The sequence below is a fragment of the Aspergillus pseudodeflectus genome (assembly GCF_044049435.1).
Source record: "Aspergillus pseudodeflectus strain CBS 756.74 chromosome Unknown BJX68scaffold_5, whole genome shotgun sequence".
NCBI classification, from domain to species: Eukaryota; Fungi; Ascomycota; class Eurotiomycetes; order Eurotiales; family Aspergillaceae; genus Aspergillus; species Aspergillus pseudodeflectus.
Window position 1 is genome coordinate 113,401 of NW_027263781.1, and position 27,241 is coordinate 140,641.

At 50.7% G+C, this 27,241-nt stretch overlaps 10 protein-coding genes and 1 non-coding gene across 11 annotated transcripts; 6 read left to right on the forward strand and 5 right to left on the reverse strand.

The window, feature by feature from the left end:
• Nucleotides 1-15: 15 nt before the first annotated feature.
• On the forward strand, nt 16-1,246 carry BJX68DRAFT_227926 (uncharacterized protein). Its single transcript, XM_071038771.1, has 3 exons — nt 16-363; nt 450-1,057; nt 1,123-1,246. The coding sequence occupies exons 1-2, from the start codon at nt 208-210 to the stop codon at nt 543-545; spliced, it is 252 nt and encodes an 83-aa protein (XP_070903272.1). The 5' UTR covers nt 16-207; the 3' UTR covers nt 546-1,057; nt 1,123-1,246.
• A 1,521-nt stretch (nt 1,247-2,767) lies between these two features.
• Nucleotides 2,768-3,713, reverse strand: BJX68DRAFT_160515 (uncharacterized protein). The gene is made up of 5 exons (XM_071036852.1): nt 3,651-3,713; nt 3,321-3,557; nt 3,148-3,247; nt 2,943-3,055; nt 2,768-2,880 (listed from the first exon to the last, which is right to left on the reverse strand). Exons 2-4 carry the CDS (start codon nt 3,428-3,430, stop codon nt 2,951-2,953), a joined length of 315 nt encoding a protein of 104 aa, XP_070903273.1. The 5' UTR covers nt 3,431-3,557; nt 3,651-3,713; the 3' UTR covers nt 2,768-2,880; nt 2,943-2,950.
• Nucleotides 3,714-4,606: 893 nt separating this feature from the next.
• BJX68DRAFT_227932 (Auxin Efflux Carrier superfamily) lies at nt 4,607-7,067 on the forward strand. The gene is made up of 5 exons (XM_071038772.1): nt 4,607-4,833; nt 4,958-5,267; nt 5,321-5,487; nt 5,546-6,777; nt 6,824-7,067. Exons 2-5 carry the CDS (start codon nt 4,976-4,978, stop codon nt 6,885-6,887), a joined length of 1,755 nt encoding a protein of 584 aa, XP_070903274.1. The 5' UTR covers nt 4,607-4,833; nt 4,958-4,975; the 3' UTR covers nt 6,888-7,067.
• A 30-nt stretch (nt 7,068-7,097) lies between these two features.
• BJX68DRAFT_t30 lies at nt 7,098-7,169 on the reverse strand. Its single transcript has one exon. It is a non-coding gene; the product is annotated as a tRNA-Arg (tRNA).
• A 1,879-nt stretch (nt 7,170-9,048) lies between these two features.
• Nucleotides 9,049-11,740, forward strand: BJX68DRAFT_278203 (putative choline kinase; the record flags this gene model as incomplete). The annotated part of the gene is made up of 4 exons (XM_071048487.1): nt 9,049-10,001; nt 10,049-10,568; nt 10,623-10,766; nt 10,815-11,740. The coding sequence occupies 4 exons, from the start codon at nt 9,049-9,051 to the stop codon at nt 11,397-11,399; spliced, it is 2,202 nt and encodes a 733-aa protein (XP_070903275.1). The 3' UTR covers nt 11,400-11,740.
• A 2,385-nt stretch (nt 11,741-14,125) lies between these two features.
• On the forward strand, nt 14,126-14,955 carry BJX68DRAFT_160631 (uncharacterized protein). The gene has a single exon (XM_071036854.1). The coding sequence runs from the start codon at nt 14,206-14,208 to the stop codon at nt 14,809-14,811; it is 606 nt and encodes a 201-aa protein (XP_070903276.1). The 5' UTR covers nt 14,126-14,205; the 3' UTR covers nt 14,812-14,955.
• Nucleotides 14,956-17,755: 2,800 nt separating this feature from the next.
• On the reverse strand, nt 17,756-18,146 carry BJX68DRAFT_160586 (uncharacterized protein). The gene has a single exon (XM_071036853.1). It carries the CDS (start codon nt 18,045-18,047, stop codon nt 17,814-17,816), a length of 234 nt encoding a protein of 77 aa, XP_070903277.1. The 5' UTR covers nt 18,048-18,146; the 3' UTR covers nt 17,756-17,813.
• A 124-nt stretch (nt 18,147-18,270) lies between these two features.
• BJX68DRAFT_160637 (putative C6 transcription factor RosA-like) lies at nt 18,271-20,618 on the forward strand. Its single transcript, XM_071036855.1, has 3 exons — nt 18,271-18,742; nt 18,793-19,095; nt 19,151-20,618. Exons 1-3 carry the CDS (start codon nt 18,633-18,635, stop codon nt 20,454-20,456), a joined length of 1,719 nt encoding a protein of 572 aa, XP_070903278.1. The 5' UTR covers nt 18,271-18,632; the 3' UTR covers nt 20,457-20,618.
• Nucleotides 20,619-20,648: 30 nt separating this feature from the next.
• BJX68DRAFT_227949 (uncharacterized protein) lies at nt 20,649-21,278 on the reverse strand. Its single transcript, XM_071038773.1, has one exon. It carries the CDS (start codon nt 21,213-21,215, stop codon nt 20,997-20,999), a length of 219 nt encoding a protein of 72 aa, XP_070903279.1. The 5' UTR covers nt 21,216-21,278; the 3' UTR covers nt 20,649-20,996.
• BJX68DRAFT_160646 (putative 26S proteasome-associated ubiquitin C-terminal hydrolase) lies at nt 21,266-23,205 on the forward strand. The gene is made up of 3 exons (XM_071036856.1): nt 21,266-21,971; nt 22,040-22,134; nt 22,190-23,205. The coding sequence occupies exons 1-3, from the start codon at nt 21,930-21,932 to the stop codon at nt 23,010-23,012; spliced, it is 960 nt and encodes a 319-aa protein (XP_070903280.1). The 5' UTR covers nt 21,266-21,929; the 3' UTR covers nt 23,013-23,205.
• A 224-nt stretch (nt 23,206-23,429) lies between these two features.
• Nucleotides 23,430-27,241, reverse strand: BJX68DRAFT_160674 (putative importin beta-2 subunit). Its single transcript, XM_071036857.1, has 3 exons — nt 26,622-27,241; nt 23,803-26,415; nt 23,430-23,746 (listed from the first exon to the last, which is right to left on the reverse strand). Exons 1-3 carry the CDS (start codon nt 26,721-26,723, stop codon nt 23,645-23,647), a joined length of 2,817 nt encoding a protein of 938 aa, XP_070903281.1. The 5' UTR covers nt 26,724-27,241; the 3' UTR covers nt 23,430-23,644.

Genomic DNA, 27,241 nt, shown 5'->3' on the forward strand with positions numbered 1-27,241 from the left:
AAACGAAAAAAAACAGGTCATTTGGAGCTTTAAAGATCGAGATCGCATTGCAGACGATCTGAGCGCCACGAGGGGTATGTCGTCATAGCCAGGAGTGCCGGTCCGTCTGGTGTGCGCAGTACCCACAAGAGTACCTGCCAGCCAGCCAGCGCCAAGTACACTGCCAAAGCCAAAGCACTCGTCGCAACTTTTCCCCGCTTTAACGGAATGGACCTTCTGACGGACCGCTTGACGGACCGCTTGTTGTATCGTGGGGAATTGGTATGCCGGTACATCGATTGCGAACAATGCTTCAACGAGGCATACAAGTTGTATGAACACTATCGAAACGAACACGGATGGGCCGGCGGTTTCTCGGTCTCCCTGAGGGCATCTTAGCTGAAATTTGACACGGCACGAGTGTGAGAAGAAGTAAACCAGGGAAGAAATCACCAATCACAACTGCGTACCTTGGGAAAATAATACTAGCCAATCAACCAAACAAAACATGGCTTCAAGTCAATCTGGGACCGGCCAACAGTCGTCACGAGTGTAAGAAGAAGTAAACCAGAGAAGAAATCACCAATCACAACTGCGTACCCTAGAAAGTACCAGTAGCCGATCAACCGAACAAAACATGGCTTCAAGTCAACGTGGGACCGGCTAATAGATATAATCGTCAGGAACGCCCTTTGGCACCTTATCCTCGAGTTCAGCAAACCTCTTGCGAATAGTATCACCAGCTTCCTGCTTGACAAAGCGACCTCCCGCAAGGATGAAGCGTTTACACGCTGCCCGCTCACTCTTGTAAAATGCACCTGCGCTATATCGCGGGTATTCCCAAAGGCAGCAAAATCATTGTCGGGGACTTTTATAAGTGATTCGTTGATGAGGTTCTAAATCGTCTCCGTCGACTCGTTGGCATTATGTACCATCGTGTTGTGCAGCAAGCTTCTGTCGAATCGGACACTCTTAGTGGGAAATCTGGAACACCTTGCTGGTGGTTTCATGACAAGCAGTTATCCTTCTTGCGGAGTTTGATGTAATCTGGACATGACGCTCAGGGACGTATGGCTACCTTCTCCACATAATTCCACGGTTAGTGTCCATATTGGAAACAAAGCGTTCGAGTATAGGGCCAACATTAAACAAGCCTTGGTACAGTTGTCTCTTGCGCATTGTTAAAGCAGATGCTGATGGAGATCGTGCAGGATTAATGTGGGTGATGCCTGCTCTGGTCTTAAGACGACGCCACATACTGATTGCCTTAACTACAAGCTGTCAATAGGTTTAATAGTGGCGGCGCTGCCACTTTTAGATTTATTAATGCCTTAAAGCCTGGCGAGCGGGAACTAAAATTTAGTATGGCTTGGAGGATACATAGCAAGGGAACATTGTTATTAAACTCTTAGCAATGCCATACTATGTTTATTATTTAACCCTACCAAATCTCTTAGGACTCACCCATTGTCTACAACTAGAGCTTGTTTACTATTAATGTGTATGGTCTACTCATCACACTACTATGATTATAAGCTATTATATCACAATTCGCTAGGACATGATTAGCTAGCTCATCCTTGCTTATGATTAGCGCCAACTTGCGAAGATATTTAATGCGTAGATGTGGTGTCTAATAGCTATATAGGTATGTATATAAATAATACCCCTGGCCTTTTGTTATTTTGTCTCTATTGCAAACTAGTGTCTATTTAACATGTCCATAGCACTTAATCAGCTCGAAGACCTCCTTGATTGGTTTAGTCTGAACCTAAAAGTTTACTGCTAATAACCTCCGCAAGATGCGATTCTGAGACGTCCAAGAATTGGACGCAAAACTGTAGAAGATGGTATTGGAAATCCGCGAAGCCGATCCCGTCCCTTGGGGAATGCTCGCGATGGTGGACGGTATGCAGGAGAAGCTAGCATACGAGCTTCGGTACAGGCCTCCACCGGCTGATGACGAAGAGGAAGAGGAGGAAGAGGGGGGATGAGCCAACCAAAGAGGATAGGCTTCCTCCAAGTCTTGTTTCTTTAGAATAGGTAAGTTGTTTCTCTTTTACTCAGTAATATCATGGTTCACCTAAAGGTCCGCTACTAAGTCTTTTATCTTTGATTTTTCTTCCCTAACACAATTCTATAATCTTTGCCTCTCATCCTGTTTTCACTCTTTCCCATTAATTCGCCCGACAATGTCGAGTAATTGGAGGGGAATTTTCTGGGAACTTTTAGGATCAACTTTTCCAAAACAAATAAGTATAGTATGATTGCTAGGTTAGTAGACTTGATCGGCGGCGCGAATTACATATTCTTACACTAGACGGAGAAGAAGTTGAACGACACCATGTCTAAGCTTTGGATAGATAATCCTTGGCCATGGAGAATTCTGGCTGATAATAAAGTTGATATTAATATCTAGTTATTACGCCTACATCGAGATATTCTCGTAGAGAAAGGGAAGCAGAGATAGGTAAAATAGGACTGGGTTTGAGAAGTCACCAACGAGTATCTTTTTGGCTAATAAATACTTGATGGTCAAGTTTTGCAATCGGCCGACTTTTGAACCAGAGAGCGCTTCATCTAATATGCTACCTGAGTTGTATTTCACCAGCGGGATTATTAGATACAAAAGAGATGCTGTGGCTTTATTCCTATAGAGCACCGACATATCGTGTTTCCGACTGTTCGAGTGTCCCGCGGAATCAAATCAAAAAAACATTTATCAAGCTCTAGTTCATCTCAGTCTCGGTCACAGGTCACTCATCCTGGGAGAAGTGACACCACAACTCCTATCAGGCGCATCGTGGCTTTTATTACGAGGACGGTCAACTGTAATGCTATGCTCCCCATATAAGTATGTCTTTGTTGTCCTTGACGTCGATAGGCAGAAGGTGTGGTGAACTATAGGGGTAGGATATCATAGAGTTAGCCTAAATTCGCTTAACCAGAAAGAGACATTCTACCTTAATGTTTAGCCCGGTGATGGGCGGGATTCAGAAGCTCTCTGGGCGGGTGAAAATGGGGGTTCGACATTTCGTGTTGAACGTGTAGGGACCAAGGATCCATAAAGAATCCAGTAATTGACTTTTAGTTCTTCATATTCTGCGTGCTGGGCATGGACTGTTTTTTGAGCGGAGTCGCCGCGCCCAGTGGGGAGATTACGAACATGGTGAAAGGCCAAAAGGGCACACCCTTTAGATGTGAGCGGGGGACTCTAGTGGATGGAGCCGCAATAGGATGCATTCTCGTTTTTGCGGGTTGTAGTAAACTATCGAGGCTGCGGCGCAGCCGTTGAGTTAGCATTCATTCAACAATAAAGGGAAATGAGGCATAATTGGTACCAGAAATTAGAAAGCCTTTGGCTTTCCGTCGCACATCGGGGGCCTCGAAAGAGGCAGAGACACGGGGTGGAGAAAGCCATCCTGCCAGCATTTCGCTTTCCATCGCACATCAGGGGCCTTAAAAGAGGCAGAGGTCTTAAGGACCTCAAAAGAAGCAGAAGCCTCGAAAGAGGCAGAGGTCTTAAGGAACTCAAAAGAAGCAGAAGCCTCAAAAGAGGCAGATGCAGGCGTGGTGCCCTATGTCATAGCATTAGTTGAGCGTCTCCAAACAAGCAAACGCATTTGTTGTAGACAGTGGTCAGCTGTCGCAGATTAAGGGTAAAGAGATACCTAAACTTTATCACAGGCGTGGTGTGTTGTGTTGCGGGTATGGTTGGGTTGCGGCGACCTGATCAGTGAAGCTCATCAAGTCTCTCATGTCTTCCTCCAGGCCAGTCTCATTCTCCCTCTGCTTCAAAAGAGGCAGAGGCAGAGGCGGGGCCTTGAAAGAGGCAAAGAGGAGATGAAATGGAAGGAATAGCAAAATGTTGACAACTTGGTGTTGCGAGGGAAAGACCTACTGCCAGAATTGACTAGACCTAAAATGGGAATAACTGCTCCTGCCACAGCGGGTGCCTTAGGCATCAGGCAACCAACAGGCGGTCGCCGAGCGATCGCCAGTCGCCCATCAATGGCTGTGGAAGGGTTTGCTGCAGCCCTCGATCATTTCGCATCGGACCCGACGATCGTGACATGTTATTCAGGTGTGGGTTGCGTGGACGGCTAGTACTAGCTCAAACAATCGGCAAAGTCGATCTGTGGCGAGTTTGTTTAGCCCAAAGATGGGCTCTGATGCGGCCAACACGATACGTACTCATTTTCTTGATTTGAGCCACAGAGCCTCATTGTATTGGCAGGGATATCTGTTTCAGCCATTCTTGTTGCAAGCGGGCTGATCACACAGCCACAAAGCACCAGATCTTTTGGGAAGGACAGAATGTGCGGAGCAACCAATAGTTACGATTCAACCTTGTGGCGTTGGGCCGAGTTATTCGCCAAGTCTTTTCAAGTTTGGAGAATCGAGACTGAGATGAAGCTGCCAACCTTGAAAGTGCATCGGTATGTCCTTTTACTGGTACTCGGGTCAGCTTTATACACGGACAGAAACCTTACCAAGCAGACAAAACCTCAATACGGCCAACTGTTCAAACATCATGTCCTCTCCGAGTTCGTTGTTAAGTGGCGTTTGGGAAACCAAAGGTTGCTCGAGAATTCTTGGCGTCAGACTAGCCTAGTAGCGCGCCCTATCAGCGGCTCTGCTCCGGGCATGAAATCATGGCTGGCCTGGGCTTGGATGCAATGATGCTCAACGCTGTCATGCTGGCTGCCAGCGGCCAGGCACTTCTCACAGAGGACCCTCATCTCCCCTTTCGCAATGGCATCGCATTTGAAAAACAACTGCTAAACGACAAACCCATCTCATTCATTGATCCAAGTTTTCTTTGAGCGCCAGCCCACTGTTTCCTCACCCGTGGTAGGTTCCACTTTCCCATCTCCAACCTTATCGCGCTCGCCCTTTCCCTGGGTGGCAGTCTTATCCTCCGTCATCTCAACTTCTCCTTCTCCCACCGTTCTTCTGACTTGCCATCTCGCAACAGTTCCAGCTCCCGCCGTCGATGGCCTTTTTTACAGCGCCCCGATCTTTTCAAAGCACCCAGTTTCTGGCAGCGCGCCAGTTCGTCACTCAATCTGCAGAGGGCTTGAGCCCCGGCATACTGCAAAATGTCCCCGATTCCCACAACAGCCACCCTCCCTTTCTGCAACTGGTGCTTCTCGTCTTTGAAGCAGTTCTCGAGGTAGTTTGTGTCAGTTCTCCTGGCTACATCGCTGCCAGGGTGGGCATGTTCGATGCCGATGCGCAGAAATTTGTCGCCAATCTCAACGTCACTCTATTTACTCCATGCCTGAGTAAGTCGCACACCTATCGCCTCGAGAAACTATTTTTTGACATCTCTGTACAGTCTTCATCAAGCTGGGATCCCAATTAACAGCGGAAAAACTCACCGATCTTGCCATCATTCCTGCCATTTTTATTGTTCAGACAGCAGTTTCATATTTCTGTGCTTCTGTGGTTTCACGATGCTTCCGATTCCAAAAGCGACCGGCCAATTTCGTCGCGGCCATGGCTGTAAGTTACCGAGTGGCGCATGCTCTGATAGCTTGCTAACGTGCTCTCCACTTTTAAGGTCTTTGGTAACTCGAATTCACTTCCTATCTCGCTTGTCGTATCTCTTTCGCAAACCCTGCGCGGCCTTCACTGGGACCGGATTCCAAACGACAATGATGACGAAGTTGCAGCGCGTGGAATACTCTACTTGCTGATTTTCCAGCAGTTGGGCCAGCTTGTTCGTTGGAGTTGGGGATACCGCGTCCTTCTCGCGCCGCGAGAGCAATACTTGGAGGAAGGTACGAATGAAGAAGAAGGAGTCTCTCGGATTGCACAAGGCCAGGAACGGTATACTGATAACCCGGTGCAAGTGGATCCGGATGAGCCTTTGATAAGAACAAGGAGCTCCTCCGATGGCTCCATTGAGCGCCCGAATCTTTCACACGATGGCTCCGAAGATTTTCACTCTGGGGAGGCGACGCCCGTCAACACGCGCACCTACTCGTACGCAAAATTGCCGCACCCCGAACATGAGCCAGATCTGGACCAATCGCCTCTACTTGGACCGCCGCCTAGTGGACCTTTTCTTCCTCGTCAAGACTCTAGAGGCGATATCCTACGCTTCCCGAATGTGGAGATTAACCACCAGCCGGACTCGTCGAAAAAAGGGCCCGTGGCACGGTCAAGGGCAGCAGTTGGTCGTCTCCGGACCCGGGTTGCCAATGGTTGTGTACAAGGGACGAATGCTGTGTACGGCCGACTCCCACCAGCTGTGCAAAGGATGCTATCAGCAAGCTCAAACCTGTGTACAAGGTTCTTTGGCGGCCTTTGGGATTTTATGAATCCTCCCCTTTGGGCAATGTTGGTGGCCATCATCGTTGCCTCTGTACCGTCATTGCAGCATCTGTTCTTCGATGAAGGCACCTTTGTCCAGAATTCTGTGACCCGTGCGATCAATCAGAATGGCCAGGTCGCTGTCCCATTGATTCTTGTGGTTCTCGGCGCAAACCTCGAACGCAACACGATACCTCAAGAGGCGCTTGAGGATATGGAGGATGCTGGAGAAGAGAAGAAGTTGATCATTGCGTCCTTGGTGGCCCGTATGTTTTTGCCAACTGTGATCATGGCACCACTTCTTGCCTTGCTCGCCAAATACGTTCCGGTCAGCATCGTTGACGATCCGATCTTCATCATCGTCTGCTTCTTGCTCACAGGAGCTCCTTCGGCTTTACAATTGGCACAAATTTGCCAAATCAATAATGTTTACGTGGGTGCCATGTCGAAGCTGTTGTTCCAGAGCTATGTTGTCTGGTAAGTTGGATTTTTGTGACCAAGACAAGTTGCTGATTATCCATAGGATCCTTCCGTCGACCCTCATTCTTGTCATGTGCGCCCTCGAGGTCGTTGAATGGGCTGCTTAAGTATTCACATGCTGATACTCGATGTATTATTGTTAACTGTCATCGTTATTGTAGTGGCGTTTGGTACTCTATGAAATGGTTGGGAAGTCCTTACGGATTACGGGTTAACTTTTAAATGTGTACTAGTATTGAGATTCACATCTTCAACAATGGATAAATAAGGATATACCAATCGTCCGGAGCAAAAATTTCTTTGAAAAGCTAAAAACACGACTCCGGCGCGACTCGAACACGCGACCTCTGGTGCCGGAAACCAACAGTCTACCACTGACCTACGGAGCCAATTTTGAACAATTTTTTGTAACCTTTAGTACTATAATCGGCAAATAAGTACGATTTTTAGATGTCTGACTGAGATCTTTCACCCCTACATTTCCAGCTCACTTCTTCATAGAACAGTCTCTTGCATGTATTGATACAGTTCCCGTTGGCGGATCTCCAACTCAGGCTGTTCTACTAATGCTTCTCTTGCCAGGTGCCCTGGCTGGTGATGCGGTGCCTCAGGCCAAATCACGCCATCAGCTGCCCCTCTTTTTCAGTCCAAGCTCCAGCCGCCGACACTCTCTACTCCATAGATCTAAACCTTCAAACCTCAACAAAGACAACAATTGTCTTGCCAAAATGACACCAAACGCCCTCCCTATTGGCGACCCTGATTCCCTCTGCAACTTAAACCGAACCGTGAAGCGCACTAGCATCCCCTCCCCTTGCAGCTATACTCAGCGTGCTGTTTCGAAGCGGACCGCAAGAAACGTCCGACCACCAACGATACCGGTAGAGAATTGCGGGGAAACGATGAAGATGGATGGATACTCATAGTAACCCCAGCTAATCAACTCTCGCAAATGTGTTCTAAGCCTCAGGGTAGCTCCAAATATCTGATCTCGCCACAATATTGCCCCATGCGACTCTCGAGCATGTCTCCTCCCCAGCTGAGACTGTACCTGCTTCTGTGATCGGTTCCAGACCAGTGGAATTTCTCCAACAACCCAATAAGCCCTTCTCCAACCGGAGAGCCTATCATTGCGTGTTTCGGCTGCTCGCGTGAGCAAAGATAGGAGCCTGGTGAGATCCATGTACACCGGAAATCCCAAGGCTAGGCTCTCTTCGTCTCCCTCATCCCAATGCGACAGGAGATGCTTGCGATATGAGGACTTCTTATCGCAACCACACGCATGTTTCCCCCAGGCCGAGCAAATAGCAATCTTACGACTAGAAGCTGGCTTCTACTACAACCATTGGGTTACGTACAATGTTGCATGTGCCAATATGAAGCTCTTTTATCCCACGCTCGGGCAAAGACTTTGTGGGATTTCAATGTTGAGCGAGAGGTCACCTGCGGCCTGATAAGCAATTTCTGTCGCCACCCGCTTTCTTCTTTTGAGCAACTTTCGTTGCGAATTCGCTCTGTTCTCGCAACCTTCTCATCCCCGGTGCTGTTTTATGCGACCTGTACAAGCATCAGCTGTCGGTTTTTACACACTCTGGTCTGCATTCAAGCAGGAGCACCCAGGTTGTTCTAGGTTCGCCCTGAGTCTGGTTCCTTGGACTCCACCCTGTGCCGACCGCTGCTTTTTTACCCGTCCACACTTTGCTGGTCCGCTATTGTTACCCCCACCAGGGTACCGTCTTCCTCTCTTTTCTCTTCTCTTCTGATCCTACTTAAACGCTCTCCTCGCCGTCATTTCTTCGTTTCGTCTTCTCAATCTTCTCGCAATATCGCCGTCAAGGGATCAAAATCGCATATGCCCACCAGCGTAACTGGGGACGCCGATAATCCGACCAGCGTTTGCAACGTGACCAGCTTCCCCTTTGGATAACCCTCAGCGCTGAACCAGACTGTGCCTCTTTGTCGGTTCGAAATAGCGTCCGGGGATGCCGTCTTTCACTGACCAGATCACAGACTCGGACCCTGACCTTGAAGGTAGGTGTCCTGTCTTGTTTTATGATTGATTGTGCCTGATATTTTTCTCCCCTTTTTTTGATTTCTTGGCTATGGTTGTCCAATAGTAGTCGTAGTTCCCTCCGAGGCTCTGCACGGGGTAGTCTTATGATCTCATCACCCACGGTTTCCAAAAGTTCCCCAAAAAAAGTCCCCTGCGCAACACTTCTACCTTGACACTTTCCCCCGCAACCAAATGGCATATTCTCAAGTGTATCCATGGATTCTAACAAGTCTACAAAAGGCCCTCGTACAGGTCTCGAGACTAGTTTGACCATCTCCCCTCCCCCGAAACCCCGTCAGGATCCCTCAACTCCTTCTGATGGAAACACCGCTACTAGACCGCGCCGCGTTTCTGTCGGCAGGGCGGCGGTGCGACAACCTTTATATCATCCGCCGTCCTTGACCTCCCCAAGCAGCCAGACGTCCGCTGCGAATGAGACTGTGACGAGAGAAGACATTGATCGGTGGCTAAAGCAAGGAGAAGAGGAATCGCGACATAACCTCTTCAGCCAGGTGTACGAATGGCTCTCGCGCGAAAAATCAAAACACGGGCATTCCAAAAAGTCGCACAAAAAAGGAGCTCGAAAGAGCGGAGGAGACCACAAAGACGACCAACGCGGCGGCGATGGCGCCCAGTTGACCAAGACCGCTTCGCAGAGCTCCGACTCTGCTCTCGCCCTTGACGGCTTGGAAAAGATACTTTTGCAGTTTGCTTCTCGATACGACAGCCGTCCCAACTCTACTTGCTCCTCCCGTCGGTCCACCCGCCGCCGTCCGCATTTCAAGGGTTTGCGGAGAGGCTCTGCCTCCGAGTCCGACTACGACTTTGAGCCGGCCACTCCTAGCGTTGATGCGATCCTGGACAACACAAAGACACTGTCATACACTGGAGGAAGCGCGGAAAGCGAGAATGGTGATACTTCAAGTGTTGGCAAGGCCAAGGACCGAGAGGCTTGGGTGGTGTTCAAGAGCGAAATCCTCCGCCTGACGCACACGCTGCAGCTCAAGGGTTGGCGAAAGCTCCCAATGGATATCGCCGCTGAGATTGATGTAGAGAGACTTAGTGGCGCTCTTACCAACGCCGTCTACAAAGTTATACCTCCGCAAAACATCCCTCCTCCGAGGGCTGAAGATGGATCTTATACCCTAGTACCTCGACGGCCTCCTCCGTAAGTTGCCTTCCGCCTAACACCTTCAATTTCTAATTGTCATGCAGGAAGCTTTTATTGCGCATCTACGGCCCTCAGGTGGATCATCTCATTGATCGAGAAAAGGAACTGCAAATCCTCCGACGGCTGGGGAGGAAGAACATTGGACCCAAAGTGCTGGGGACGTTCAACAACGGCCGATTCGAAGAGTATCTTGATGCCCGTCCGCTGACACCAACCGAGCTCCGCGACCCGTCAACGATGAAGCAAATCGCAAAACGTATGCGTGAGTTGCACGACGGTGTAGACCTAGAGGAAGAGGAACTGGCAGGCGGCCCAAAGGTCTTTTACAACTGGGACAAGTGGGTTGACCGCTGCGAGCGAGTGATCGGCTGGCTAGACAAGGAGATCCAATCTCCACAGAATGAGAGTAAAGCTGCGTCTGAGCCTTGGCGTCGACGCGGCTATGTCTGCGGTGTTCCGTGGCCTCGGTTCCGCAAGGCCGTCGAGGATTATCGCAAGTGGCTTGTCGTGAGCAGTGGTGGCGTAGAGGAGATTAAACATCAGCTTGTGTTTGGCCACAACGACGTAGGTTTCCAACACACTTTACTGACCCAGCTTTACTGACCCAGCGCTTTGTAGACACAATATGGGAACCTCCTTCGCATGGAGCCCAGCCAGCAATCTCCTCTCTTGCTTCCGGAGAACGAGCACAAACAACTGGTCGTCATCGACTTTGAATATGCCTCTGCAAACCCTCCTGGATTGGAGTTTGCAAACCACTTTGTGAGTTCAGCTACACGGATATCGCGGGTAAATACTGACTATCCCAAGACCGAATGGTGCTACAACTACCACGATACCGAGAGACCCTGGGCGTGCAATGCTCGAGTCTACCCAACACCAGAGCAACAGCACCAATTCATCACTGCATACCTAACACACCGACCAGGTCTCGGCGGTCGAGCCTCACCCTCTATAACTCCGCTCATGCGCCCCCTCTCCACGAGCACCTCCACCATGACACCTCTCGATCTCAACGCGAGCCCCGACATGGCCCCGCAGCGGCAGACGGACATTGAGCGCGCTCATCAGGACAGTCTCGAGGCAGAGGCCCAGTTCCTCATGCGCCAGACCCGGCTCTGGCGCGTCCTCAACTCCGCCCAGTGGGTAGCATGGGGAATCGTGCAGGCCAAGGTGCCTGAAGTCGAAGACGACGACGAAGCGAAAACTCCCACCGCGGCAACACCACCAGTAGACGGTAATGTCGACGAGGCCGACGAATTCGACTATCTCGCCTACGCACAGGACAGAGCAATGTTCTTCTGGGCAGACCTGGTATCGTTGGGTTTCGTGAAAAAGGACCAGCTTCCGCCCTTGTTGGCTGAACATGTCGAGGCGAGAGTTATTGACTACTAATACTACACCTCTCGCGGAGGGGTCGTAGCTGTTTCCTCTCTCTCTCTCCATTTCTTCTCTTTTTTTTTTTTCCGTCGTATCATATTGATCAAGCTTTTTTCTCTCTCTCTCTTCGCTGAACTCTTTTTTCTTTTCTTCTTGACCATCATTATGTTGCGATACCAGAGACGCCATGAATGATTCATGATGACCATGATGTACCTACTGTACTCGTAAGAATGGAAATATTGAGATAGCCAACTGATTGTAAATGCATCGTCGTTGTTTAAGTAAACGTAGGACGCCATATATATTGTACTCGATGCCGCCGGGTAATTGTGGGTTATCTCGATAGGCTGCATCAGATATATAGTATGATCACAGGAGGGATCGAGGTGGGACACAAGCTGGGAGACGATTGTACCTGTTGTAAAATCTAGTGGTAACGATTAGTTGTGGATTCTCTCATGGCAGACAGACTGGGAAAGAGATACTCATCTACTTGCGCTGCAAATGGACAGCTGGGTAAAGGGATAGGTACTCAAATGAAGAACAGTACGAGGAAAACTGTTCACCCAACATCATGGGATGAGGTTGGTCCCAGAATACCCATCAACAAGGCAGACCTCAAGGCTGACACGGGGTTATTGTCATGTCAAGGTTGCCACTAAGCTCGGTGGCTTGCTGGCTCGCTTTGCTACGGAGGCGGTCGTCCCCTTGATCTACTGGGCTCTACATCATGGTAACTATAGATGATAGTTGCCTAAGCAGGTGGCTTCGCGAATGGCAACTCAACAACGAAGCTGGAACAGACCAAAAAGTGCCCAGGACACCGTAAACCAGAATTGATACCTTGCCCGAAGGCCACTACTTGGGTAGCCGCCTGCAAGTGGGATTACTCCTCGATCAAGAGAGGAAAGCGCGGACGACTCGGGGCAACATCATTCCTTTCGTGATATGCTGGTCAAAGTCTGCACCCGGGAACTGTGACTGCAGGATGGTGCGGCATTAGTGCAGGTGTCCTGTTGACCACTCATCTAAATTTGGATCATTGGAGATATCAACAAGCATTCGTGGAACTGGTGATATGCATATGGCAAGTGTAGTGGGCTACAAGTTACCGAGGCGAAGGTGTGGTGGAGTCCTGTATTGGGAAACCTCGTATCGCACCGTCAGAGATCGTTGAGGCGGAATCTGGAGACTGCAGTTTGCAGCGTGCACGGGGCAGCCGGGGCTGAATCAAGAGTCCCTGATCATCAAATTCTCCGGAAATTAAAGATCTGATGAAGATTTTGCCGTGGTACAACGATAGGGATCGAGTCAAGTTCCGGCAACTCTGTCAAGTTCTGGCAAATCGTTGGAGGACGAGAGAACCTCCTGGTATAGATCAATCACGAACCGGGATACTCGCAGAATGAACCCACATTGGGGAGCTTTGACGATGGAGAAGCGAGCTTGGCAACGAGACTAGCTCGACATTAGGACTCAAGACTTGGCCCCAAACAGGGTAGTTTGGGTGATCAGAGTTCCTGGCTTCGTGCAAGTTGTTAGTGGCCGGAATGTTTAATTTGGATGACAGGTCCAAGAGGGTTGACTTGAGATTATTGTCTCACTCTGCAGCGAGTCCAAGGATTGACCGACGTTATCCTGAATATGGTGCTACTGAGGGCGCGTTGGAGTCGACACCCAAGGCATATACCGAGTATTCTGTGGGGACGGAGAACGGGGTCCGGAAGCGAGAGCTTTGGCACGGCTCGTACATCACTGAAGATCTCCGCCATTGGCAGACCAAAATAGAACAGATATGGCAAGGACAATGATGAAATGAAAAGTCCTTCGAGTTGCTGCCCCGGAGATGAAGGGTCAAGAAAGGCACCGCCAACGGTGAGCGTGATGGACGGTACAGAGTATGTGGGCCAAGAGGATGATTCACCGACTGCAAACTTGAATCCTCATTGATTGATAGGACAGACTGTAAGAAAGACGGCGTGACTCACGGTCAGAAAGAAAAGAATGTGACCCCACTCAAGCTTGCTGAAGCGATCTTAATTTCATTGTATGAGACGAACCCCTCGCTCAGAGCGAGGCCCAGGGCACCAAATGCACAAGAGGTGATGGGATATTCTTAGAAACGAGCAAAAGAACCAGAGAGCTCGGGGATTTGGGTGCTGACATGGGATCCTAGCCTGCCTCTCTGGACTCTGGGAATGGCTGGGCATGAGAAAGCTCCGATACAGCAAACTTGAAGTGTGCGGCGATCTTTAGTCAAGACGACGGGATAGCGCCCTCATTGGACAGCAATGAGCGCTGTAACAGAAGCTTGAAGCAGGTGCAGCCGTGCAGGAGGATAATGCCAGGAATAGAAACATATGCCCATCACCTCAGAATGAGGATTTCCCCCTTGGACAAGGTACTCCGTTCTCGCGTCCCTTACAGAAACAGAAACAGAGGAGCATTCCATGGCGAAACCCACATGGTCGCAGGCAACATGGTGGAGCGGCATCTCATCTGGCTCTCCGACTGAAGAAGCAGGCTGATCACTCGCGAGCCAGTAATATCGCGCTCCCGTTGGCAACAGGCAGCGGGATGGAGGACCCAAGAAATCTGTCCATTTCGCACAAGAGAAGCGAGGCAAAATAAAGTTGCAACGGACCCAAACCGAGAGAAAGTTGACAGTCCCCAAATAAGCGGTGATCAACCACCAGTCTAACTCGATGAGGATCCATCTCGCGAGATGGAAACTAATTCCTGACCCACGCCCTTCTTAGGTCCATTAGGTAAAGGCCTTCCCGAGATTCCATTGGCGAATCGGCCCCGATCGCCTTTGATGAATCTCAGCTTCATGACTGGCCAAGGGTCGATGAATGCGGAGAATGGCACATGGCTGTTAATTGGCCCAAACGGTCGGAATCCTTTTAGGTTAGGGTTAGGGCGGGGTTACTCTGGACTCGGCCTGAGGGAAACATGGTTGATCCGTGCTTTTCAACCTCAAGCGCTGGCGGCTGGAGGCTGGGGCCACCTTGTTGGGGACAGAATGGACGAGATTGTTGCCAGAGTGGTGAATTCCATGGCCGCGTCCGATCGGTGTCGGAGAGACTCGAGTCCGTCGGGTGAAAGTCGGCACGACGCTGGCTGGGTCACATGGGTTCTTTGTCCAGGATTTCCCCCTCTCTCGACCCTCGATTCTCGTCGCGATCTGACCCCCGAAAAACGTGGCAGGAGTTCTGTTGTGCGACTTGATGCATGCAGCGCAGCAGAAACAGCTCGATTTCTTTCCACCGAGGCGGCAAGGTTCCGCGAGACGACTCTATCAACAATCGAGGATCACTGTTCGGGTCAGGCCTGCCCATGCTCGAAGCCAAGCCGATCAACCTTGCAAAGAACCCCACTCACCGGACCAAGCAACGCTTCGCTCAATCGTGAACAATTATGATTGCGCCGCTGGACGTGCTTCATAGAATAATCATAATGGACCTCCGGCCCTCACCTCCGGATAGGCCTGTTTCGGACACTCGGCTTGAGCAGGGTCAGAAACGATAAACGACAGGCAAACGCGGGTGCTATTCGTCAGGACGCGCCCGTCGTGGTGATTTCCCTTTAGTTCATCTTCGCTCAGCCCAGTCCCCGCTCGTCGTACGGTGGGTTGCTGCAGTAGCACCATGCTGCTGGGTGTATTTTCTTTTCCCTCCCACCCTGCCAGGCTGCCCCCGAATAATTCTTCCTGTCCACAGCGTCGCCAAGCAAACTTGACAGTCTTGACCTCAATTTCCTTTTTCGATCAAATTTAGCGAGGCTGACTTGGATTGGGTTAGTCGGATGTTTCACAATAGCATCTTGCCATGTTTGGTGACAGGTGTTCTGTGTGCACTCCTGTGTCAAGAAGCTACAAGTCGTCTACCGACAGACCGCATTTTCGTCCCTCAGAACCCTCGCCCATTCCTGCGGCCGAGCCTTGGTGTGAGCTTGTAACTCTACCTGTGCGACTGCGACGACTTTGCGACGACTGCGTCTGCGGAGGAGCGCAGCCCATGTAGAACCGTCCAACCTGCATGCATTATTCCATCTTCCATGTGGACCAACCGGCATGTAGGGCTCTTGATGTCCCCGCCTCATCGGGCTCATCCCTCAGCCGCAAAAAGCATAGCGACGGCAAGTGACCAGTGACACGTTACCACCATCTGCTGTCTTGGCTGATGGCTCGCTCCCCTGACGATTTGACTCGACTGCCAGTACAAACCATGACGAGAGGAAAATAGCATCACACTAAGCGTCTTAGTGCTTTGTGCCGAACCAATCTGAACAAGAGTCCAAGCCCAGCTAAACCCAGATGGGCCCGCACAATGACACGCCAAGCCTAGGTATCTTTATTATTAGGTACGTGCTGGACACTAATTAGGTCATGGCTTGTCTGACTTGCCCAGCCTGCACGGGAGTTGATGGGAGCACCTTGGAAATGACAGCTTGGGAAGTGCAGACTGGTTGATGAAGGACCTGCCTGTGATCTGAACTCTCAACTCTGTCCCGGGACCAACAATGCCAATTAGCGCATGCATGCAAACTATCCCGACGACTTCATCAGGCAGGGAGTTGCGGTCAATCTGAGCTCCAACGGCAGCCTCCTCCTTGCGCTGATGAGAGAGAAACTCGACTTTTACTCCGCGGAACTCCTCCGCAGTTTCGGATAGAAACGGTGCCTGAATTGTGCAGCAAAGGAACGCGCCATCGCATATTCTATTGAGCTCGGAAATGGACTTCAAATTTCGACTCATCGAGTGTGAGTGGGTAAAGGGAGAATAATCTTCAGCGCGAGAGGCTACCCTAGTGCGCATTAGCCTTTAAGGTTGTTACAAGGCCATGAGGAGCTCCACGGTGTCGCCTTAGTGCCGTTTCCATTGTTCCGAGAGTCTGCTTGTTCGGAATATTGCTTTGGTACGTCCTGTATATTTAATGGGTGGCTTTCCTCCAACGCACCGGGCACCCAATCTGCCTTGCAAGGCAGACTTGATAACAACCTGATTTCCCCCGCAAGAACTGCGGGGATTAATCGCTCGCTTTATGCGCCAACAATTTTGCAGTGTCTCACAAGATGTCCCGTAAGACTTGTAAAAAGACGATCTTCCCAGCAATCTTTGGTCGTGGAACTCGCGATCATCTGACGGAAAGGGCAAGATCTTGGATCATCGCCAACTATCGCGGGCTTAAATTCGTGAATATGATGATTGACAGGGTCTAGCTCGTTTCTGGCGATGCGTCAAGCCGCTCAAGCCTCAAGCGCCATCGGAACATCCGAATCTGGTAAACTAGACGTGTGGTGACAGACTGCTGACACTGACAGGGCGTCATCTTTTGCAGATAGACACCCCAACCAGACGGCCATGGCAAGGCAGAATGAGATTCAGCAAGTAGACATCTTGAAAGAAAAGATGAGCTGCCTCCTCGTCAAAAACACGACAAGTTGCGATTATTGGGGAGCCTGCGCCTTGGACCGCTCGCCCGACCTGCTTCTGATGAACCAGAGATTCGAACGGCGCCGTTGGCTTGGTATGGGTCTCCCCACCTCGGGCTTTGCTTTGTTCAATGTTGCTTTCCCCTTGAAGATTTGCTTCACTGCCTTGTCATTGCGATTCGCTGATGTGCCAATTTCCGTTTCCGGTCGTGGAAGAAGAGTGTCGCTTCTCCCCGCCTCTGCCTGTATTTAGGTAGTCGGTAAGTTTGTGTTTGAGGCTTTTGCTTTCCGTGGACCGGGACCCTGGTGCGGGAAAATACATCGACAGGGCAAATTGAGATGGATGTGCCCCATCCAAGGGCGTCTTGGGCCAACATGATTGGATCGATGGATCCTGCCTTCTTCAGTTAGACTATAGGTTTTTGGAGAGCTGTACTCCGTGGTAGACTGGACTGGACCCAGAGTTTGACGGTTTCGAGACCACCTGATGATTGCCGCTGCTCATTCTCGACTGGGTGCGGCTGTCATACCTCGCTTACACAAGAGGTACTTTTTTTGTTCTCATGCTGTAGCTCACAGGTCAAAGTCGAAAGGAGGGAGCCGTGAAAGTCAGGGACGGGGCTGAGAACTTGGAACGTCCCACCCGGCTGGGAACGCGGACCAAGATAACGTTATGTGACAGGGCCATGTCAATCATTAATAATGGGAACTCGTCGGTGCGTGTCTGGAGTGGCCCCAATCGGTGCTATTTCAGTCGCGCAGTCCTGGAAAACGATTCCCAAATCAATAATCTGGGGGTGGAAGAGGCTCAAAATCCTCATCCTCCCTGACCACGTTCCTGCTGCACTAAAAAACGAGCGAATTGCCGGTTGAGCGTGTTCAATCTTCAGTCTTGAGTGTTGGCAATATCAATGTCCGACATTCATCACTTGGTTTGGTTTTGGGGCATTTTCATGTAGTCATTTCTCCAGAGAGGCGAGGAAGCTCTCTCATAAAGGACCCAGCCAGATCAGGTTACTCCCGCATTTCTCGGACTCGTTCTCGTTCACGCCTGGATCTGGGTCGCTGTCAACTCCCCATCGCAGACTTTCCGTCACAGTCAAGGGATCAGCTTCTGACTGGGCGTTTTCTGTGGCGTCTCCCCATTTCTTCTCCAAGCTCTCCAGAGATTCGACTAGCTGCCAAGTGGTTGCTTTTTCCATTCTGTTCCAGGATGATTTCATTTTAGTGATTCTCGTTATAATTCCTCTTTTATAATTTTTTTATTTTATTTTTATTTTTTGGGATTAATTACTTTTTGGGCTTTTTCTGGTGATTCCCCCCTCCACACCAGCCAGGCCCCTAACTCGAATAACCTTTTTAATTATTTTAATTATTTTCCTTCTTCTGCGGACCGTTTTTCATGGCTTCAATACTTTATAATTTAGCAGCGCCCTCCGCTTCCTCTGATACTCTTGTCTGCTCCTCTGGTTCCTATAAAAATAACTGCTGCCGTTTTCTCGTATTCCCACGTGCATCCCTCACCACTTGCTTCATCTTGACGACAACTCCGTGTTGCAAATCTGCGGCTCGTGTTTTATTTTTGGAGGCTGCATTCCAGGCCTCGAAATTCCTGCGCAGGGTTGATTACTATATTGATGCTGTGTTAAATATCCTCTTCACCCTCCTCCCGGATACTCGTCCTACTGCCCTAACGCTCAGCGCCTCTTCATCACTCTATTTTGAGCCTCCTCCAGCTTCCTTGGGTAGTTGACTTCTATCCTGTCCTTTCCTTATTACACACACTCCCTCCTTTACACACTTGAACAATGGCTGGTCCCGGTGGCGGTCCTCCCCGCAGGAGCCATACCAAGTCCCGCTTTGGCTGCAGGACATGCAAGAAGCGCCATATTCGCTGCGATGAGACCTTCCCTCAATGGTATGCCTTGCTCAAAAGTTATCCGCAGACAGATGGCTAACTGAAATAAGCCGCAACTGTACCAAGCACAACTGCCGTTGCGATTATATGGACGTTGCTACCGTCCACGACGAGTCGACCTCCATTCGCAACGTGCCTGACCTCCTCATGTCCGCAGAGATCGAGATGGAGATCAAAAACTGGCACCTCACTGGGCTCCCGCCGTTCCCAGAATTGATGCATTTCCCGCGCAACTGCTGGAGCAAGCTATCACGGACTGACCTCCGTCTCATTCATCACATCATCGGCCTGTCTATCGACCTTCACCGGCGTGGGCTCAGCAACTGCACCATCTGGGCCCAGAAGATGCCTCTGTAAGCACTATACGACGTGCTCTCTAAGAGATGTTGTTGAGCTAATACCATCTAGTTTCCTCTCCATTGCCATCTCGCATGACTTTGTCATGAGCTCGATCCTGACTCTATCCGCGACACACCTTGCCTGGATTACTCGGAACCAGGAAACCAAACAGCTCGCCTTTCACCACCGAGGAACCGCCATCCAAGGCTTGCAAAAGGCGATTGGTACTTTCTCCAAGGAGAATAGCGATGGTGTCTTGGCTGCCTCGATTCTGTTGTCGTGGCAGGACAGCGAATGGCCAAGCTGGGCATCTCTGCAGCAAGGAGTGACATCCGTGCTGGACTCGATGCCTCAAATCTGGAAGCAAGAGTCCGAACTGGCTCTATTCCTGGACAACCAACGATACCTAGCAAACGCAAACTCCCCAGTCATCTCTGGCTACCGGTTCCAGGAGGAAGACCTCGCGAGCCTTGACCACACCATCATGACCCTTCAGACTGTCCAGAAGCGAGTTGCTCACAATCACGAACACTACCGTCGGCTTGGAGAGCTGCTTGAATTTGTACGGCAGTTCCAACGCGATATCCTTTCCCTTACCGCGGAGCAGGCCTATCAACGTGTTCAACCACTTCGACAGTGGCTGTTCTGGCTTCCTCCCGCGATGCTGCGAGGCGGCGATGGGGATACCGGCGCCCTGGCTATTCTGGCGCAATTCTTTGCTGTTGGAGTAGCTCTCGATACTCTATTCCCGGACCTTGGAGGAGCCTATCTTGGCCCCTTGTCGGTAGGACCCATTGACGAGATCTACCGCACTGTCTACTCTCGAAACGCCGCAACCCCCTACAACCCAGATGTACAGCTCGCCATGTCCCTCATGGACCTCCCTCGACACCTAGCTTCCAAATACCGATCTCGGGCACAGTGGTCCCCTCGGACATCAGTGGATTATTACTCACCCTCACCTTCAAGTCCCTTTCAAACCATCCAAGACTACCGCCTAGCATCATCATCCTCTCCCTCGTCAACATCCGCTACATACACGCCATATACACCGCCCCTCCAGTCTCCCCCGGCGGTGACGATTGCAGGCTCGCCCTTTGAAATATCCGCACCGTATGTGACGGCGCCAGGCTCTGCGAGCCTCTACCCCTCCCCTCGACTCCTCTCAGATACCCGTGACGAACCGTCCGATTGCAATCCGGCCTCGCTTCAACATTCTCCGACATATCCGCCACCGTTTCTGGAAGACATCGTGTGTGGGCCAGTTTCTCGCGTCGATGGAGGACTGGGACTGCATCCTCTGGACCTATATGACGATCCGCCTTCTGCGGTTGGCGACTACGGGACTCCAGAGTCCTGGAGCATTTGCACCTAACTCGGCTCCTTTTTTTCTATTATCAAGTTCCTTATCTTACAAAGGCATTTAGGTTGACCTTTGAATTGCATTGACTTTACGGCGATAGATTGCAGGGATTGATTCTCTTGACGTGACATTGGATTGGCACATGTGTTTTATCTTCTCACCCTGAGACAGGGTCTTTTTTTTTTTTTTTTTTTTTTTTTTGCAATTGTACTCTGCGCATGAAATGAACTTGGCAGAAGCAAAGCATCGACGAGAACAGAACAGCGGGGGAACTCCGGAAAGCAAACCTGACACGCGAATTATACCCTTCTCTATTTGGCGTTGAATTATTTTAAAACTATGAGCATTCCTGGCTCCATGTACCTATGAAGATCAAACACTCAATCAACAAAACTCCTCTTTATCCTTACTTCATTCTCTTCTCCCATCCCCCTCTTCCCTCTCCATCAGCTAAATCCTTAACTAAACCTCCGAACCTTGAAGTTATTAATAGACAACGCCGTCTTTGCAGATCAACACGAGCAACGTCCCACCATTGGACCTGAAACGAGGTTAAATCGATCGTGGAGGGATGAATACGAGCGAGCCTCCACAGACCATCCACACATGGCACGTGTGGACAGTGGACACCGGCAAAAAGCGAGGACCCTGCTTTCTCGGGTGCCTGTCAGGCTGCCATAGGCTGACGGGAGTACCTAAACTAGGTATACATGAGGCAAGGGATGGGATCGTCGTCGAGAACGGGTGAATGGTAACATCCATCCATTTCATCTACGACGGAGTGGACTTGAGACGTGACGTTTATGATAATAATAGAAATAAAAAATTGCTACTACCTGTCCTTCGAGTCTCAGGTCTCGAATCGAGTCTTTAAAGATCAGCGGTGTTCCTGTAGGTACGGTACATCTCGGCCCCTCTTTCACCGGAGGAACTCTGGAGTCTGCAGCAGATCGAGCCTTGCGCCCTTTCAGTGACAAGCACGAGAAAGAAAGTCGAGGCGACACCTTCCACCGTGACTCACTTCCTCTGACTCAAACAAGTACCTCGGAAACGGCAAATCTCCGTTCCTCCTTCCGTCCTCAAAAGTTATTGCTTGGTAATACAATTTCTTGTCCTCCGTCATGGCTCAAGTCTCATGGAAAGCTGCAAGAACCAAGAGTCTTGGGGCGAAACCAAGACTGCAACAGTGGACCTCTAAAGTCTGTGCCTGATGAGGAAGGCTCGTATTCGGCATCTGCCGCTATGCCTTATTTAGAACATCGCGGTGCTAGCTGTAATGGGCTAGCTCAAGGGCTTTCGATCGAGGTTAGCCTAGGCAAGGGTCAACTCACGGACAACCTGTTTGCTTGCTTTGTGCTATTTGTCCTCAAGGCAAACAGAGCAAACGAGTCCCTTCGCCGACTCCGTCATCGGTTGAAGCTTCATGCTTGCTAAAACCGGTAGCTTGTGTTTTGTGACGAGAGCCTTTTTGTTATCATTGTGAAAATGGCTGATGCTGGTGGCTGGAGTACCATTGAATCCGACGAGGTATGCTGCTCACATTGATCTATCCACCTGGATCTCAGCATAACCAGAAACTAACGGGCTGGCAACAGGGTGTCTTCACCTCTCTCGTCGAGAACCTCGGCGTACAAGGAATTCAATTCGAAGAACTGATCTCCCTCGACCCAGACACAATCCGCTCGCTCGGGTACATCCCCTCCATCCCCTTCCAACCTCGAACCTTCAGCTAACACCCTCCACAGAACAGTCTACGGCGTAATCTTCCTCTTCAAATACCTCCGCCCACAACCCTCCACCTCCACCACCCCTTCAACCCAAGACGGCACCCCAGCCTCCCCCTCAACCCTCCCAGACTCCTTCTTCTTCGCAAACCAAACAATCCAAAACGCCTGCGGCACACAAGCAATCCTTTCCGTCCTCCTAAACCACGACTCCGCGAGCCCCGAAAACAACAACACGCCCATCACGCTCGGCGCCGAACTCTCCTCCTTCAAGGACTTCACAACGGGGTTCCCCTCGGACCTCCGCGGCGAGGCTCTCTCCAACTCCGAGGCCATCCGCACAGCGCACAATGCGTTTGCGCGCGCGAGCCCCTTTGTCGACGAGACGAGCCGGCCGCAGAATGAGGATGAGGAAGGGGATGTCTATCACTTTATTGCGTATACCCCCGTGAACGGGGTGTTGTATGAGCTCGACGGGTTACAGGCGAATCCGATCTCGCATGGTCCGTGTGATGCGGCGACGTTCCCGGAGAAGGTGATTGGGGTCTTGCAGAGGAGGATTGCGAGGTATCCCGAGACGGAGACACGGTTCAATCTTATGGCTGTCGTGAGGGATTTGCGAGTTCGAGCGCAGGAACTGGGGGATGCGGAGGCTTTGAGGGTGGAGGAGAGCAAGAGGGCTGGGTGGGCGTGGGAGAATTCGTTGAGGAGGTCGAATTTTGTCGGGTTTATTGGTGAGGTGCTCAAGGGGGTGACTGCGATGAAGGAGAAGGAGGGAGAGGGTGCGGTTGAGGAGTGGGTGAAGAAGGCTCAGGGGGAGACGGCGAGGAGGTTGAGGCGTTAGCTTTAGCCTCTTGAAAGAAACCTTCTCCTCTCCTTTTGGAACCGAGAGTTATGATGACGTTGGGAAAGTAAGATGTATTATATTCACCTCTGCATCTGCAGCGACAATGATGGAATCTAGGCAAAGGACAAGAAAAGACTTCTATAGACAACCCAGCGACGAGCAAGGCAACGACGCAATGCAAAACAGAAGCAATACCCATATGCCGATGAATCTACCTAATATGCTACCTAGTCTATCTAATGGAGCGAACTGGTATACAAACAAATAACATAAGAAATGGAGAAACGGAGATAGAAAAATCATCATCATAAGCGGGCCATTACGCATCTCTCATATCAGTCCCATCAAATTCCATTGGCACGTCATGCCATGGTAGTTTCCCATGTTTCCCCCCTCTTCCTCATGCAAGAGGTATGGTAACTATACCAGTCCACCTCCCATCACCACGCGCCGATGCAACCCGAACCAGACCGCAATGACATTAAGCAATAAGATACTCGGAAATCAAGTTAAAGAAAAGGACTTGCAATGTTGCGAGGAAAATGAAATCAATGTAGAAGAAGAAATGGATGGAAGTTTTGTACGCCCTTTCGCCCTTGACCCACAGGAAATGCTGCACATATGAGAATCTAAATCTGATATACAGAACGGAGCTTCTCTGCGACAGGAGGGGGAAGCTGAGACATAAAGGAATCGAAACCGGGTATCATATTTTTGTAGCCTTGTAGGACCTATTGAAAGATTAGTTTGGCAGGCTCAAAAGTACCAGTATAAGGGGTCGCCGCACCTGTTGAAATGAGTTTTGAATGTCGTGGTACTCTTCTTGGTGGAGGGACTTGGTCGGGAACGCGGCGATGGCCTGGAAATAGTCTCCGAGTGAGGATTCCATGGCCGCTGGGTTCTGCATTACCACGTGGTTGAACCCTAGAAAGGCGGATGCCTTTTCCCGCGTAAAGTCGATTCCGTTCATTGACTTGAGGAAGAGGCCGGCGTACTCTCCCAAGCGAGGCGCAAGCTGCTCTGAACAGCAGATGCCCAGCCGGCCCAGGGCCATGGCGGCGTTTTCGTTGACCGAGTCGATAATCTCCTCGTTGTTGATGATGGCCAGCAACCCCTGGTAAAGCTTCTCCGCGTACGGGGAAAGCGCTGCCTTTTCGTTCACGGCGATCTCACCAGCGGACCAGCACGCATTGTTTAGCACGCTGAATGTGGTGTGGCGGTCGTCATCCCGGATCTGATCCAGATCCAGCTGCTTAATCAGGATCGGCATGATGTTGTTTACAAACGGCTCCAGTTGTGGGAAGATGTTGATGGCACAGTCGCCCAAAAGAGCATAGGACGATTGCCGCACTTCGTAGTTTGGGTCCTCCATGCAAAAGCAGAGCAAATCAAAGAACCGTGGCTGAGAGTTGGCGACCAGTTCACCACTCTTGCGGGGATCGATCGCCTGGATAATTGCGCTCAACAGGTCCAAGCTAGTTACCAAAAAGTCCTTGTCAGGCTCATCCACAGCCTGGTTGTTGACCGAGGCCATGTACTCTTGCAGATTCTGGTAGATGATCTTGATACACCTTTGGAAAAGGGGAGCAGCAAACGGAGAAAAGGCATCGCCATATGCAGCTGCCACATAGCCCAGACACTCCAGCAAGGGGAAGAGTTCTCGAGACTGGTCCGACACCTTGTTGTACCGCTCGATGAGAGCGGGCATAAGGATATCGACTAGTTCAGGCTTTGCCAGCTCGTCCATCACGCATTCTGCAAGGGTCTGCACACAGTCGTAGAGGATGTACATGTTTCGGTCCTTGTACTTTGCAAAGCACAGCACGAATTGCTGCAGAATGGGCTGGCAGTACGGGATCAGGTTCGCATCCGACTTTTCCTCAAGACTGGCAAAAGCAGACGCCGCTGCCTCTTGGACCTTCTTGTTGCCATCGAGCATACGGTGCAAAATGCCTTCCATCATGGGCTCAAAGAATTGGGCACGCTTGGTTGGGTCCGCAATGTGAGAAGCCCATTCAGAGTAACGGCCAAGACACCAACAGGTAATCTGTCGGACCACCGGCTGAGCATCGTTCAAGAGCGAAATAAGATACGGAACGAGTTCAGGCAAATGAGGAGTAACCGCGTTCATACATCCATCTGCGACTGCACCGAGGGTCAGGACGGCCGCCTCTCGCTGCACCCACAGGTCGTGACGCAGAGTTTCCTTTAGATAAGGCAGGATGATCTCAAAGATTGGATCGTGGTACACATTCGAAAAAACGTCCAGCGCAGCAGCGGAGCACTTGCGCAGGGTCCACTCGTCCTCGGGGTCGTCTCCAAACTCGGAATCCTCAATCTCGCCTTCGCTCAGGTCGTCATCTTCCGCTTGCGGTGCTGGCGCATTATTGCCGTTTTGCTGGTTCGCGGCCTTGGAAGCATCTAGCCGACCGGCTTTTGATTTTGCAAACTGCGGCTTCAGATCCTCCTCGCGGTCTTCCACATCAGCGTCGTCGCCCTCTGTGCTTAATCGGTAGGCTTCATCCGCATCATATACCATGCTTTGCAGCAACACGGGGACGATTTTTGGCATGTGGGGAGCCAGAGCTTGTTGCAGTGCCGCCTGCTCACCTGCGACCAGCCAAAACTCGGCTGCGTCCAGATTCAGCTCCGGGTCTATCTGGCTCTGCTGCTGCATGATGATATAATTGACCAGTCCGTCCATGTGTGGGATAAGCTTCTCGGGAGCAAAGTCTACGAGTTGAGCAAAAGCCTGGCAAACCGTACGCTGGACATCGGAGGAAGGGTCGCCGGCGAGCTGGAACAGATGCGACAGAAACACATCCATCGAGCCCATCAAAGCCTTGGGCTCATGAGGAAGGAAAATGAGGAGAGACTTCAATGCGAGCTCCCGAATCTGAGGGCTTTCACTGGAGCTGAATGTCAAAAGCTTCGGAATGATCACATCCAGAGGGCACTGCCCGCCGTATTCCCGCTCAAGGATCCTGCGGTTGTCCTCACAGACCTTGTGCAGAGCAGACATGGCGGCTTCCCGAGTCGAGCCAGCGACGTCTCCGGACGAATTTTCCACAAGCGACAACAGCTCATGGAGCACCTCGGGCCACGCCAACAACCCCGCCACTGAGATCAACTCGGTTATCATGCTGCCGGCTGTTTTACGCACCTGCGGGTTTTCGTCACGGAGTCCGATAAATGTAGCCGATCTGATATATACGAGAGATTCTTGGGGAATGGTGTTGTATGCAACGTGGACCTTGACTTTGAGGTTCATGCCCGCGGCGAAACGGACAAAGCTGTATTCATCTTGCTCCAAGTTCAGGAACGACGGCTTCTGCGGAGTGCAAAACAAGTATGTGATATAGTTGACATAGTCCGGGGATGATGTTGCTTGTTCTAGCAACTGTAGGGCCCGACGGGGGGGGCGCTCACGTCAGTTATTCATTCCGCCAGAGAAAATTTCCAAAACGAGGCGCAACTGATCAGAAATAAAAGGTCACGATCGCAAATACAGAAAGCTTGGAGCAAAATGTCCCAAAAGTACAGAGCGGAAAGTTGATGCGGAGGAGAGGGGAGAAACAAGAAAATCAATACGAATGCGCAACGTACCTGTTCAGCCTGCTTCTGAGCAGCGCCGTCGCGAGAATTCAAAGAATCCCTGAGGCAGTAGGCCAGCTGCCCCAGTGGCCCCTCCTGAGGTTGCCACTCCATTGTAAAAAATATAAGAAAAAGAGTAGGATTCAGCGGTTCACAATTGAATCCCAGGAGCGGGGAACGTATAGAAAAATAAGGTGGAAAAAGAGGGAGGGGGGAGAGGGGAGAGCTCGCGAGAGATGGGAGAAGTGGTGGTAGTGGACGGTGGTTCAATTGTGTAGGCCCAGAAACCCCGCCGTGTGCTCGTTGAGTGGGCACTGGCTCCAACCCTTTTCCCCAGAACCAACCTGTCGATTACGATACCGTCTGCCTTGCGGCCTTTGATGGGAATAAGGGGTGGAAATATAATCATAAAAGGGTAGTAGGAAATGGACAAGAGACGAAATACCCTCCCTCTGGAGTGGTGAAAACGCAGGGCTCAGGCTGGCACCAAGGAAAACAAAGTTTCAAAAAATACAGAAGCAGGTCTACCAACACACTCTGGGGCCAACAAAAGGCTTGCTGAGAAGATATCAGCTCCTTGAATTTCACATCAGACTTTGCTCATAATATTTATTATCAACGGGCTACTTCTG

Bases quoted from the DNA above. Each gene is read 5' to 3' on its own strand.
- BJX68DRAFT_227926 (XM_071038771.1), top strand. From the start codon at position 208: ATGGACCTTCTGACGGACCGCTTGACGGACCGCTTGTTGTATCGTGGG. The intron at 364-449 runs CTGAGGGCATCT...ACAACTGCGTAC, and splicing joins CCGGCGGTTTCTCGGTCTCC to CTTGGGAAAATAATACTAGC.
- BJX68DRAFT_160646 (XM_071036856.1), top strand. From the start codon at position 21,930: ATGGCTGATGCTGGTGGCTGGAGTACCATTGAATCCGACGAG. The intron at 21,972-22,039 runs GTATGCTGCTCA...GGCTGGCAACAG, and splicing joins GTACCATTGAATCCGACGAG to GGTGTCTTCACCTCTCTCGT. The intron at 22,135-22,189 runs GTACATCCCCTC...CACCCTCCACAG, and splicing joins GACACAATCCGCTCGCTCGG to AACAGTCTACGGCGTAATCT.
- BJX68DRAFT_160586 (XM_071036853.1), bottom strand. From the start codon at position 18,047: ATGAAATCATCCTGGAACAGAATGGAAAAAGCAACCACTTGGCAGCTA.
- BJX68DRAFT_160637 (XM_071036855.1), top strand. From the start codon at position 18,633: ATGGCTGGTCCCGGTGGCGGTCCTCCCCGCAGGAGCCATACCAAGTCC. The intron at 18,743-18,792 runs GTATGCCTTGCT...AACTGAAATAAG, and splicing joins GATGAGACCTTCCCTCAATG to CCGCAACTGTACCAAGCACA. The intron at 19,096-19,150 runs GTAAGCACTATA...AATACCATCTAG, and splicing joins TGGGCCCAGAAGATGCCTCT to TTTCCTCTCCATTGCCATCT.
- BJX68DRAFT_160674 (XM_071036857.1), bottom strand. From the start codon at position 26,723: ATGGAGTGGCAACCTCAGGAGGGGCCACTGGGGCAGCTGGCCTACTGC. The intron at 26,416-26,621 runs GTACGTTGCGCA...CGGGCCCTACAG, and splicing joins CTCAGAAGCAGGCTGAACAG to TTGCTAGAACAAGCAACATC. The intron at 23,747-23,802 runs GTGCGGCGACCC...ATCTTTCAATAG, and splicing joins TTCAAAACTCATTTCAACAG to GTCCTACAAGGCTACAAAAA.
- BJX68DRAFT_160631 (XM_071036854.1), top strand. From the start codon at position 14,206: ATGAATCTCAGCTTCATGACTGGCCAAGGGTCGATGAATGCGGAGAAT.
- BJX68DRAFT_227949 (XM_071038773.1), bottom strand. From the start codon at position 21,215: ATGAAATGGATGGATGTTACCATTCACCCGTTCTCGACGACGATCCCA.
- BJX68DRAFT_227932 (XM_071038772.1), top strand. From the start codon at position 4,976: ATGGCCTTTTTTACAGCGCCCCGATCTTTTCAAAGCACCCAGTTTCTG. The intron at 5,268-5,320 runs GTAAGTCGCACA...ATCTCTGTACAG, and splicing joins TCTATTTACTCCATGCCTGA to TCTTCATCAAGCTGGGATCC. The intron at 6,778-6,823 runs GTAAGTTGGATT...GATTATCCATAG, and splicing joins TTCCAGAGCTATGTTGTCTG to GATCCTTCCGTCGACCCTCA.
- BJX68DRAFT_160515 (XM_071036852.1), bottom strand. From the start codon at position 3,430: ATGTGCGATGGAAAGCGAAATGCTGGCAGGATGGCTTTCTCCACCCCG. The intron at 3,248-3,320 runs GTACCAATTATG...CAGCCTCGATAG, and splicing joins CAAAGGCTTTCTAATTTCTG to TTTACTACAACCCGCAAAAA. The intron at 3,056-3,147 runs ATGTTCGTAATC...AAAGTCAATTAC, and splicing joins TGCCCTTTTGGCCTTTCACC to TGGATTCTTTATGGATCCTT.